This window comes from Pseudochaenichthys georgianus, chromosome 7 (genome assembly GCF_902827115.2).
Source record: "Pseudochaenichthys georgianus chromosome 7, fPseGeo1.2, whole genome shotgun sequence".
NCBI lineage: Eukaryota > Metazoa > Chordata > Actinopteri > Perciformes > Channichthyidae > Pseudochaenichthys > Pseudochaenichthys georgianus.
The window spans coordinates 37,932,779-37,946,570 of record NC_047509.1 but is presented as its reverse complement, the minus strand read 5'-3'; the positions used below and the strand labels follow the sequence as shown (position 1 = coordinate 37,946,570).

At 44.7% G+C, this 13,792-nt stretch overlaps 1 protein-coding gene across 1 annotated transcript; it reads right to left on the bottom strand.

The window, feature by feature from the left end:
* Positions 1-1,241: 1,241 nt before the first annotated feature.
* Positions 1,242-13,167, bottom strand: fkbp1ab (FKBP prolyl isomerase 1Ab). Its single transcript, XM_034088153.2, has 5 exons — positions 13,019-13,167; positions 12,823-12,870; positions 4,935-5,044; positions 3,560-3,724; positions 1,242-2,615 (listed from the first exon to the last, which is right to left on the bottom strand). Exons 1-4 carry the CDS (start codon positions 13,053-13,055, stop codon positions 3,593-3,595), a joined length of 327 nt encoding a protein of 108 aa, XP_033944044.1. The 5' UTR covers positions 13,056-13,167; the 3' UTR covers positions 1,242-2,615; positions 3,560-3,592.
* Positions 13,168-13,792: the final 625 nt, after the last annotated feature.

The following is a 13,792-nucleotide window of genomic DNA, read 5'->3' as shown; positions in this document are numbered from 1 at the left end:
TTAGTTTGTCGGGGGACATCTTACTTCTTCCTTCTCTCTGTACCTGTGTACTCATGTTCCGATTAACCCAGCTTCCCCAAATGTCTTTCTTTTTGGTGTCTATATACGCCGGGATCCGGAGTCATGGATGATTCTGCGGTCCTGTGTCCTGGATCGCGAGCACTGGATCTTGAGTCGTGGCTGTGGTCCTGGATCATCGGTCCTGGATGGATATCCTCGTGGATTCATCTTCCTATTATACACACATGCATTTCCAAACATTTGGACTACCTATGTTGCAAATGTATTATCTTTTCAATTTACACACGGCATCTATTGCACGTCTGTCCGTCCTGGGAGAGGGATCCCTCCTCTGCTGCTCTCCCTGAGGTTTCTCCCATTTTCCCTTTAAACTGTGGGTTTTCTTTGGAAGTTTTTCCTTGTACGATGTGAGCGTCTAAGGACAGAGGGTGTCGTATTGTCATACTGATATTCTGTACACACTGTGAAGACCACTGAGACAAATGTAACATTTGTGATATTGGGCTATATAAATAAACATTGATTGATTCAGCATTGCACTTTCAAAAACTTGAGGGACTAACAAACATTTTTTGGGGGCCACAAAGGTTGAGATATCCTTTTTTTTAGTACATCTAGTCAAGCACCAAACAAATAACTATATTCCATTTCCTATAATGCATCCAATGGTTATGTTATTTTCTAAGACTTTGCAAAAACAAATCTGATTCTGATTCTGAAAGCTCCCTCAGAGCACAGAAGACATAACGCAACTGTTTTGACAGTGAAACACTCAACGTGACTCTACCACTAGGAATTGTGTATATGACTTTGATGATAGATGACAAAGGTAAACATTTAGGGGTTACATTGGGGCTTGTTTTGTGGAGGGGGGGCTGCTGAGGGCACATGAAAACATCTGCTTTTTAATAGTTACATGAATCTGTCATTAATGTATATCTTGCTACAATTCACTTTTTTTTTTTTTAAATGCAGCCATTCCTTACAGGTTTTAAAAGAAAAGTGAAAAGTAACTAAATGTGTACTCAATAAGAACATTATTCTGCTCGAGCTTACACATTCATTTCTTTAATTTCATATGAATAATTTTTACCTTAACAAATATTAAGTAATCAAATAAAAAGGGCTTATTTAGCGAAATAACCCAACAGCATTGATAACAGCGGTGATCCCAGGGTGATTAAATGCATTTCTACACCAAAACAAAAACACAAAGCAAGTGGAGAGCACTTCTTTTATTTTAAATATGTCATCATTGGTTAAGTCTGCATACAGTATCGTATCAGCGAATAACTACACAGTACAGAGGAGCCGCACCAGCTGCAGCTCGGCCAATAGTTAACACCGACAGCCACGGTCAATATCTGACAGCCAGGCCAGCATACTCCTTCATTAAACTCCATTTAAAACTATTTATCTGAGATACAAAACCACTACGATTGCCCTTGTGTCAGCTTCTTGTTCTACCACAACACAGACTTCACATCCGCAGCGTGGTTCCTAAACTACACTGGCAGAACAAACAAAATCCATCATAGGTCACACATTAGCTTTGTTGATTCTCCAAGATAGAAAGTTGGCATCTGAAAAATACATAATTGAAGTTGTTACACAAAATAATGGGGGGGGGAGGTCACAATTTCATTGGTTCCTCAAACCCCCTTTTTGTAAATTTCAAGCATTTCCCATTATTTCTAAGAAGAAAAAAAAGAATAATCCAATTGATTTGCGCAAATTCTGTCTTTGCACTGTTGGACGTGTGTATGGCTTTCAATGGGCTTAAAATACCTGGCGAGATGAGGAAGGCAATAATAACGCAAATTGGATGCAAAGCTTTCTACGTGTACATACGAAGGGTTCCTTTGGGCCTCAAACATGCAGACAGGGCAAGGTAGTAACCATGTGTCCAGTGAAAACATTTAGGCACACATTAGAACTATCTACAAGTGTGATTGGTTCTCCTTTGCGTCAATTACCCCTCAAGAACTCACACATTGGACAATAATTCAAATGAAAGGAAAAAACAGTGGTACTTTATATAAATAGGCCTTTTGTGAAGCAAATAGTTCCTGTGTTGCACCATTAACGACTTCAAATACTTGACATGTCACTACATATAGCCACTAAATCAGCACTACGCCTTATTTCTCTAACAGAAACTCAATTCATTTGTCCTGATGTTCCACTTGGTGGCGATACAAATGTGTGCTTTTCATTTTTTTCTTATACTTTATTTGTTTCTGATATAACAAGCACTAGCTCTCAAACATTATAATACGCATAAGGGATGAATGTCGCTGCCAGTGGTTCATTGGTATTTTGTACTTCTCAGCGTAACCATGCAAAACACAAAGAAAAAATAAGTAAAGCGCAATTCAAAAGAATTCAAGATTTAAAAACATGGAGGTTGGTAAGGATGGCCCATGGTTTTTTTTAGGGGGAAGAATATGATGGAAAAATATAATGCACTCAGTCACAGAGACAAAATAACACAAACTGTCATAGTTTGATGAGATAAGTAGTGGAACTATAGACTCAAGCCTCTTATAGAATCAAGTGCAGCTTCTCTCCAGCTCACCCAGGTAGGAAGTCACCTGCGGAGAAAACAAGAGGGGAGAGTTAGGATCGAGGAACACATTCCAGGGTTGATGTAAATACTGGCAGGTAAGAGATGATGTGTCGGCTCAATTAACACCATCACTCATGTTAAGCAGGCTATACTATACACCACAATATAACATACGCTTAAAGTTGAAAACTGTTAATCGTGTCAGGTGGATCTGTACATAGCCCCTCTCAACTGCTGTACAATGTTCGGACCTTGGGACAATCTTGGCCCTCATTTATTATACCAAATGAATCAACCACAAAATACAAACACGATAATATTAACACAATTAACCTGAAAAGGGATTCAATATGCACAAAGCGTCTATGGCACACATTATTTTGGTATACCTAAAAATATAAGAATTGAAATGTCATCTATTTTTTCCTTCTAATGGATCAAATTGCTGTATGGTTAAATATTCTTGGAGCATGCAATAATCAGTGTAAAAATGAAATGTGCCCCCACACTAATCTAAAAGCGGTACCTTCTTGAAAAATAGCCGATAAAATATTTACTGTTCAGGATTACCACTCTAAACAAGTGTCTCCACGTACACTTTATTTGTGTAGCAAGTGATAGGGATAGTATTAGCTGCCTGAAATATATGGGATCTAAAATTGAACAACTATTACATGTTTCCAGAGAAATATTACAGTACTAAAGGCCAGCTCATTACAGCATTTTAAACATGAAGTTTGAATAACACCGCAGTGCTACTGCACTGCAAATTCACTAACAGCAACGTTAACACTGAAACTTTTTTTATGAAATAAAAAAAATACGCAACTAAGCTAACTTGACTAGCACATAGCATGTTAGATGATGTTAGTCAGTGACTTTTACTGCCACAGGAAGAATGTGAGTCGTAGCTAAAACTAGTCAAACAAACAGTTACACGCAGATAGTATGTTTGTGCATATTACTTACACATAACAAAAGAAACAGGCCCATGAATTTGTTTCATTCCAAACCCAGCAGCTCAACATCAAAGATGAGGGTAGCATTAGAAGGAATGATGCCCGGATGGCCTTTGTTACCATAAGCAAAGTCAGGTGTGCAGGTCAGCTTGGCCCTTTGACCAACGCTCATCTGGAGGAACAAGTAGACACACGATACAAACAGAGAAAGAGACAACAGGGTGAGGAACAGCTCGTCTGCAGCATAAGATAAATGAATTAGATCATAATACAATCTCTGCAGTCTAAGTTGGATAATAAAACCACAGGGGACTGTGAAAACCTCTCTCAGAAATGATGCCTAATTATATCTAAATCTCTTCCTCCATTCTTTATTGCTGGGTATTTCCTAGTGCAGTCATTAAAAGCTTATTTTATTTATATAATAATGCCTTATTGAGATTTGTAATAATGATATCCTAACTCTTTAACAGTAACCAGCTACACCTCATCTACATGCGTGAGTGAGATAAAGCACAGTGTGTTCTGATGACCCACTGTTTTCCTGTTAGTGGAAACCTTGATGGGAAAAACTTGATAATGGAACTATGTCAATAAATATCGTATTACAAAAGATGAACTTTCAACATTATCATAAGCAAAATGTGTTTACTTGTTTTGGAAATCAGATACATTTCTGCCTCCAAATCATGACCGTTGCTGATGCTTAGTTGGCTGACTATTTCCTTTGAAGTGTGTTCCAAAAGAATGCTGCAGGGATGGCTTTGTTTTGTGCAGAAGTTAGCATCTCGCTGGTTCCCTCAACAAAAGCCCAATTTTAATTGGATTTTGGATTACTTAAGAAAATGTGATTTTTAAAGTGAAAATGAAATCACTGAAGTAAAAGGCTATTGTTAGGATATCAACACAGCCTATATACCCGGCTCCATGACGTCAATATCACTACCTGATTATACAAGTGTTCCTGTGTTCGTGATCATTTTTAATGTCCCTGACAACCTCTGTAGAAATATAGCCATTTGTTAGCAAATGCTTTTAAAGACACATAAAAGCTTCAAAATCCAGGAATGGAGTATCTATTGACTTGCTTAATTAGTTTATTCATAGAACAAAATGTGACAATCTCGAAAGCTTGTGTTTTACCACAGACTTTTTGAGGCATCTTATCAAACACCCATTTCAAAACCCACTCACTTCAAAGCCAATGAAACAGGAAATGCATCAATGCTAACTCATTCCTGCAGTATTCAATGTAGCATGTGAAGCATACCCTTCTCGGTGTGGGTCAATAAGTGCCACATGCAGAATCTGTGGCAATTTACAAAGCTAACCGCGGACTGTCTTAAAATGCAGTATTGTGCGTTCAGTTTTCCAGCCTTACCTGCCACTACACCTTCTTCCCAGCCTCGGATCACTTCCTGCTTGCCGATCTTGAACCTGAAAGGCTTGTCCCTGTCACGAGACGAGTCAAACTTACGTCCGTCTGTCAGGGAGCCTGCGGAAAAAGACATGGAGACGGACACGGTCAGAAAGAAAGACGCCAATGCACAGCCTCATGTGGGTGAAAGATCTAGCCATTACTTCTGAACATGCACAACATTAAAGGATTCATTAGAATTCTTGCTGAAGACCATAAACTGTATGAGCAAGACAACTTAGTCACCCTTTGTGTCACGATTCTCATGTTATGTCACGTTTGTAGTTTTGTCTGTGTTGGTGTTTTTCTTGTCTTTGGGTTTCCTGTCTTATTGTGTAAAGTGTTCACCCCCGTTTCCTGCCTGTCTGCTTTCTGTCTGTTTCCCCTCCATGTTATTCCACGGTCTGTGTTCCTTGTGCTACTCGTTGGTTTTGGATACTGCCTTTTTTGCCACAGCTTTATATTATTTAATAAAGCTCGCTTTTCATAAAATTCTGCATTTGAGTCCTACCTGCTTCACCCAATCGTAACAGAATGAACCGACCAAATTTGGACTCAGCAGATTTCAATGTTTTGGCCCCACAGGCGGAATGTCTTGGGTATTCTCTGGAGTACATTTTTTACACCTGGAAGAACGCCTCATCTAGACGGGGTAAAGAGGCTGCTTTGAAGGAGGCACGCCGGGAGGTTGCTCGCAAGCCCTGGCTCAGGAGCTTGTTGCCGGAGTGGCTACAAACCTTTTCAAGTAGCCCTGAAGAATTGTCACAAGCTTCTAACCCTTTCCTCGGATCCGACTACGGTCCTGTTGGAGGTCCACAGAGTCTCCAAGAAGCCTCTAGGAGACGCAGGGCCAGGATTCCAGCCCGTGCTCCAACAGCCATGATCCCGGCTTCAGTTCCGGTTTCCACAGCCATGGATCCATGCACCAGTACCGGCCCGCAGAGCTATGTTTCCTTGCTCGATTACCTGGCCCACACAGCCATGGTCCAGGCCTCTGTTCCGGTTCCAGCGGCTCCAGTTCCAACCTCAGAGCTTTTCTCAGGAACCGTCTGGCGTTTGGAGGTCCACGGAGCCTCCAAAAGGTCTCTGGAAGATGCAAGGCCAGGATTCCAGCCCGTACTCCAGCGGCTCCGGCTCCAGTGCCGGACCCAGCAGCCATGGTTCCGGCCCCAGTTCTGGCCCCAGCGGCCATGGTTCCGGCCCTGGTTCCGGCCTCAGCAACCATGGTTACAGCCCCAGTTCTGGCCCCAGCAGCCATGGTTCCGGCCCCAGTCCTGGTCCCAGCTGCCATAGTCCCTTCTCTAGTCCCTTCTCTAGTCCCTATTCAATTCCTTTCTCAAGTCCTTTCTCAAGTCCCTCCTCTAGTCACTTCCCTAGTCCCTTCTCCAGTCCCCCCTTTAGTCCCCTCTCTAGTCCCTCCTCTGGTCCCTTCCCGAGCCCCTCCTCTAGTCCCTCCTCTAGTCCCTTCCCAAGTCCCTTCCCAAGTCCCTTCTCTAGTCCCTTCCCAAGTCCCTTCTCTAGTCCCTTCTCTAGTCCCTTCTCTAGTCCCATCTCCAGTTCCCTCTCCAGTCCCCTCTCGAGTCCCTCTCAAGTCCCTTCTCGAGTCACCTCTCGAGTTCCATCTCTAGTTCCTACTCAAGTCCCGCCTCTAGTCAATTCCCTAGTCCCATCTCTAGTCCCTCCTCTAGTCACTTCTCGAGTCCCCTCTCCTGTCCCCTCTCAAGTTCCCTCTCGAGTTCCCTCTCGAGTTCCCTCCTCTAGTCCCTCCTTAGTCCCTGCTCTAGTCCCTCCTTTAGTCCCTCCTCTAGTCCCCTCTCTAGTCCCTCCTCGAGTCCCCTCTCTAGTCCCCTCTCGAGTTCCCTCCTCTAGTTCCTCCTCTAGTCCCTCCTCTAGTTCCTTCTCTAGTCTCTCCTCTAGTCCCCTCTGGAGTTCCCTCTCTAGTTCCCCTCTCGAGTCACGTCTCAAGTCCCTACCCAATGTCCTGGTCCGTTGGAGGTTCCGCTGGGGGTCCTGCCAACTCCATGTCCTGTCCCGTTGGAGGCCCGTCGACTACTCCTCTGCCGGGGGTCCTACCAATCGTATGTCTGTCCCGTTGGAGGTCCCGCCGTTCTACTCTCTTGCCGGGGGTCCTGCCAGCTTCTTGTCCTGTCTCGTTGGAGGTCCGCCGTCTACTCTCCTGCTGGGGGTCCTGCCAATCCTATGTCCTGTGCCGTTGGAGGCCCCGCCGACTACTCTCCTGCCGGGGGTCCTGCCAACCCTTTGTTCTGTCCCGTTGGAGGTCCCGCCGTCTGCTCTCCTGCCGGGGGTCCTGCCAACTCTTTGTCCTGTCTCGTTGGAGGTCCCGCCGACTACTCTCCTGCCGGGGGTCCTGCCAACCCTTTGTCCTGTCCCGTTGGAGGTCCCGCCGACTGCTCTCCTGCCGGGGGTCCTGCCCAATTCCTATGTCCTGTTCCTCTGGGGGTCCCGCCGACAACTCTTCTGCCGGGGGTCCTGCCAACCCCTTTTCCTGTTCCGTTGGAGGCCCCACCATCACCTGTCTCGCCGGGGGTCCTGCCAACTCCTGGTCCTCTTCCGTGGGGGATCCTGCCGAAGCCTGTCCCACTGGCTCCGGTTCCTGTTCGGCCGACACCGGGTCCTGCCCGGCCTCCGGAGCTGTCTGGTCTTCGCCCCCGAGCCCGGCCCCCCTGAGAGCCCGGCCCCCTGAGAGCCGCGGTCTTCGCCCTCGAGCCCGGCCCCCTGAGAGCCGGGTCTTCGTCCTCGGCCCCCTGACTCTTCCTGCCTCTGCTTTCGCCCTCATGCTCGGCCCCCTGAGTTTGCCCGCTGTGGCCTTCGCCCCTTTTGAACTTTGCCTTGCTCCCAGGCCATCCACCCGAGACCCCCTCCTTGGTCTCTGCCTTGCCCCCGGGCCTTCCGCCCGAGACCCCGTCCTTGGTCTCTGCCTTGCCCCCGGGCCTTCCGCCCGAGACCCCCTCCTTGGTCTCTGCCTTTCCCCGGGCCATCCGCCCTCCACCCGTCCTCCAGACCCCCTCCACCCACCCTCTCTTGGCCCTAGTTATGTGTCCTCCCTCCGGTCCCCCTCCACCCACCCTGCTGGACTTTCTTTTTTTTTTTTTTGGGACGTCTGGGATCCATCCCTTGAGGGGGGGGGGTTCTGTCACGATTCTCATGTTATGTCACGTTTGTAGTTTTGTCTGTGTTGGTGTTTTTCTTGTCTTTGGGTTTCCTGTCTTATTGTGTAAAGTGTTCACCCCCGTTTCCTGCCTGTCTGCTTTCTGTCTGTTTCCCCTCCATGTTATTCCACGGTCTGTGTTCCTTGTGCTGCTCGTTGGTTTTGGATATTTTGGATACTGCCTTTTTTGCCACAGCTTTATATTATTTAATAAAGCTCGCTTTTCGTTAAATTCTGCATTTCAGTCCTACCTGCTTCACCCAATCGTAACACTTTGTTTGTTTTTTAACCGTTTTGATCATGAATGTTAAAAAAAAACTGGATACAATGTTGGAGTGGGACCCTGTTCATTACTATAAAAGTAGCTTGAGCCGTGAAATGGAATACCTTGAGTTTGGCATACTTTGGCTTTCTTGGTTTTTTTGGAGCCAGACCTGACCATATGTGAACGAGAAAGTAGAGATGGGGAGGGATACACATTGCTATGCCAATGACTAATCTACAGGTCGCCATGGTAGTGACTCTTATTACAAAGTAGCCAAAGTATCCACTTGCTGTATTCCACCACATGATTCTTTTACAATTCCTGAACCGTTTGTGAAAGCAATCTAGTCTAGTTATCATCCTTTCATTGGTTGAATTTAGGAACTGTATCTTTTAATGTAAACCCGCTCTAAGGGTATACATTTAAGTGAAAACGAGGTAATTATTTTTATTTTTATTATACACTTCTTTTTCCAAGGAGTGGCGTCGCCCCCTGCTGTCCATTAGGGAGAAAACGCAGTTTGACAAAGACTTATTTTTCAGATCCACAAGCGAAGTCAACTTCATTTAAACCGTCTATGGTGCTGTCATGATAAAGATGTCCAAAGACTGTGCAGTAACATTAAGAATGAAGAAACATTTCATTCAACAAAAAAAAAACATTGGAAACAAATCCATCCTCTAAGCATGTCCCACATGCATCTTCCTTGCTGTGTGTATATTGAGAAAGCCAATGAAGGGATTCCAAGGATCTCAGAAATAGCCGCTGCAGCTGTCTGCAGGGTGGGTTTCAGTGTGACAGTCAGAAAAACACAGGCATCAAACCACAGAACAGCACTCTTCCAAGACTATTTCCTGCAGCGCTATAACTGTTATTAGCAGCAGCGAGGCGGTGTGTGTGTGATGGTGTGGTGTGATGTGAGTGTGTGTGTGGGAGAAGGTGCAACATTGCTTGTGTTGTTAGGCACATCAGGGGGTGGCTGGCGTGATGCAGCCTGTAATCCAGGCTGGAGTGGGCGTCCTCTCCTCTTGTGGACATCAGGACAGCAGCCTAATGGAATCATCAGTTAGAGCTGAAAGGACCTTTCCAAGTAAACGCCAATACAGTGCACTTCACCCCCCCACAACACTGTTGACATTTTCAACACCAACCATTTCCTGCCGGCAGAGCCTTCACAAAAACAAGCAAATCCAAGATCTGATCCTCACTTGGATGTCTACATTTGAAAAGGCTTGTCAAATGGAATATCCTGTTTCATGTTGCATTTCAAGGCTGCTTTGTAGCCTGCCAGGAATGGAAACCGCCCAGAGGAAATCCTGTAGTTTGTGGGATATATTCAAAACAACACCAAGAAGATGCAGACTCGTGCTTAAAATAAACAAAAAAAAGTGTTCACTGTGAGGGGCCCAAACCTGGTCTTGTTACATAATCTTGAAGCAAAGAGGCTTGTATTACAGAGAGAGTTATGTCTGTCTTACCAGGCAAGAAGACTGAGAGCCACTTTTCCAAACTAAGAATAGGTGCAGACCAATTTATAGTCTATCACGCTGGGAGGACCAATCCATCTTAAATCCCATTTTGCATCTGATGAATATGCTGCTGATGAATGACTGTCTATCTGTACCTCCGCCACTTTGGTCCAGACAGAAATATCGGTACCACTTTACAATAAGACTACCCTTATAAAGAGTTTACGAATAATGAGATAAACAGAGCAACTGTGACCGGTTGCTTGCCAAATAGTGAGCCCACATTTATCTGTACTGCTAAGCCTTATATTGGCTACCTAGCATACGTTGTCTTCTTCATCAGCCAGCATCCTTGGTATCTGTTGCTCACTGAGTTGATTCTCGCTAAATAGCCAATATAACGGTACGTCCACACAGCAGCTTTTCAAAAATCTTGAAAATCTTGGAGCTGGGCGTGTCTGAAAGCTTGGGGATTTTTTGCGAGCAACGCGACCAACAACCAATCACATGAATCTCCCGCCCCCGACATACAAAGCAAAAAACCCCAGGGATTTTAAGCAAGCAATATATATATATATAAACTCCCCAAACAGGCGAAACCCTACCAGTGTCCCCCACTGTCTCTGCCACCTCCCTCCATGCCTGGTTCCTCCGGTTTGTATCCCGTTAATAGTTCTGGTCGTAAAGAACCGGGTGATTTGCTACCGTAATTTCTCGTTTGGAATATGAGGAAATGGTTCTCCCTGCTTATACGCTTGATTGGCTAGCGCTTCTACTGTCATATTTGCATAAACGGGATTTGATTGGCTGACGCTTCCAGCTCAGCTTCAAAAGTAGAACATTGCTCAACTTTCGAATCCTGGAAATCCTGGAAATCTTTGCTTCGCTCCCCCACAATGCAGTTCGGCGAAAGGCGAGGCAAAGTGACGTCATCCCCATTCAAAGTCAATGGGCAGAGAAGCGTTGGAAGCTTTGTTTAAAGCTGCTGTGTGGACGTACCGTAAGGCTTAGTCATCTTGCCAAATAGTGAGCCTGTGTTGATGTATGAAAACTATGTTAGATAAATGGTTCTTAGTGATTAATAAAGTGTTTACAACCTAATTCATAACCTAATTATAAACCCTTTATGAATCCTTTATAAGGGAAGTCTTATTGTAAAGTGGTACCGAAATATCTGTATAACGGTTGCAGGGTTGCTGTCTAAGTATATAGAGACATTCGTATTCCCCAGAGGATGAATCCTAAATACATTAATTTTCGCTAGTTAGCATGCTAACACAAACTTAACTAAGCTGGTGAACATGGTAAACATTATACCTGCTAAACATCAGCATGTAAGCATTATCCTTGTGGGCATTAGCATTTAGCATGTGTTGGCGAAAACGGCCAATTTAATCAAAATTTGTTTTATTTTAAGTCTTATACAGTATTTATGTTGCATTGTTGGAGGAGCCTGGGACTTAATGTGTGATGCCTTCAAATGCCTTTCAATCTTTGAAATTAAATCTTGAGTGTTTTTTTTAGTATTTCATGTCACGACGAATATTCCCCCTTAATAGCCAATCGGACTACTCCTTTCAGAAAAAAAGAGTGGCTTACCTTATATACAACATGTGTTAGCAATGTTGATGTTAGCAATCAACCATGACTAAAAAAACATAATCTATTGCAGCCTAATATCACACAGTGCGGGAATAACCGTGACGCATTTGGTATGAAACACACCTTCAAGTTAAATTGTCCTCACCCATGCATTCCTAGCATACCCTCATATCTTACTGGTTCAAGGTTTTCAAATGTGAAAATGTACAGATTTTCTAGCCTTCAATAGTAATCTTAATATTTTTGTCTTTTTTTATAATGTATGGTTTTGGACAAAATAAGACATTATAAGATGCTTTGGCTATGGGTAACTGTAATAGGCTTTATATACTGACATTCTGGCTACAAATAAGTACACCAAATAATTACATTAATCAATAATGAAAAGAACCAGCCTTAGATCCCACAGCTGTCAGTACAACACTGTGGGCCCTACAGGAATAAATAGGTGATGCCATATAGTTCTATAAGAGGAATAATGAGGAACAATTCAAATGTAGTGCCATTCAAACAGTGTCTTTGGAGAAAACATGAAGGAATAATACTGCATGCTGTTATTGCAGACTAGTCGCCCAGACGGTTATAATCCGCTCAACTAAACGCCACCAACCCCCCCCAGAAACTCCAACAAAGACAGAAAAGCGGCGGAAATCAGACGTCTGTCTGTCTGTCTCTCTGTCTCTCTCTCTCTGTCTGTCTCTCCTCCCTCTCTCCCTCCCTCTCCCTCCCTCTCTCTCTCTCTCCCTCCCTCTCTCTCTCCCCCTCTCTCTCTATCTCTCTCTCTCTCTCTCAGTGAACCCTGCGGCGGAATCCGTCTGCGTCTCCTTTTTGTTCTGCTTAATTCTCCAGCCAAGACAAATTACGCACTGATCTTGATGAGACTGAGCGCTCGGCCCAAAAACTAGAGCGCGCATTATTTTACGCAGTGATGGGTCCAGCGCGCTGTCTGTCCCCGGGACACAGACACTGTCTCCTGCTGTGCACGAGATCACATGCACATCCCACAATCTCCAGCACTAATTCACACAGTGCATATGTGGCGAAGGGGTTACATTTCCATGCAGCCCTGTCGGTGACTGACAATCATGCCTCCTTGCCCTACTGAGAAATCACTGGCAGGAAGGGGGGGGGGGGTCTGTTGTGCATAGTTTATGGCGCTTTGTGCCATTTCATAAAAGTGCGTTATATTGGGATTTGCACTTACAGTATAGCCTACCATGCGTGGCTATTTTTCATACGGGTGTAGTAGACAGTTGCCCGCAGCCCGCAGCCCACTTGCATGGCCTCCATGAACAGAACATGACATGTGCACAATGCATGCAGAGAAATAAGTTCCTGGTCTAAAACTCACCAACATAATGCACCACGCACGTCTGTCCTTTTTTGGGGAAAGTCCTTCCTGTGGAGAGACCAAATAAGTGCTTATTATAACGGACAAACTCCGCTATGAAGGCGATTTCTGCGGCTCTGTTTGATACATGCAAAAACACATAATATGCACTTAGTAAAATTAACAAAAACGCGTTTCCGGTTGGTGTCCTCCTTACCGTCGCCCGGGGTTATAGTCTCGATTTCGACTCCCATGTTCCTGTCTGTTTGGAGCTGTCCCTGCACCGGCTACTCTCTGCGGTCTGTCTGTCTGCTCTCCGGCGGATGTTCTCAGCTGCCTGTCTCTGTCTCTCTGCAGGGAGACCAGCGTCAATAACGGACAACAGCACTTCCGCCCGCAACCTTCAAAAATAAAAGCAGCATAAAAGGATTTCTGTCTTTAACACCGGCCCACTGGCGGTCATATGGGGGCTTAAGACATGTTATCACTGGTGGTAGAAGAACTCAGGTTTTATACTTGAGTAAAAGTAGCAATAATAAATTGTAAAAATACTCTGTTAAAAGCAAAAGTCCTGTATTAGTAAATCTTACTTAAAGGTCACCTATTATGCAAAATGCACTTGATGTCTTTTTTACATAAATACGTGTCCCCGGTGTGTACTCACAAAGTGTCAGAAAATACAACCCTCTCTCTTTTCCTCCTTACCCATAATCTCTAAAAACTGGGGTACAACAGAGCTGATACAGATTTGCTGCGGTCATGACGACATTACTAAAATGTGGGCTGGCTTTTTGCCCACGGCCCTATCAGAAACGTCACTGTATCAGAAACAATGCGCAATGTGTTTTGGAAGTAATATGGTCTGTGTTTACATTAGCAAGCATCGCTAACACTCAGAGCTAACCTGTACTGGAGAGAGTATGTGTATGTGACTCCTATCCTCGAGACTTAGTCCTGCCCACAGGAGATGCGAACGGAGGAGTCGAGGAGG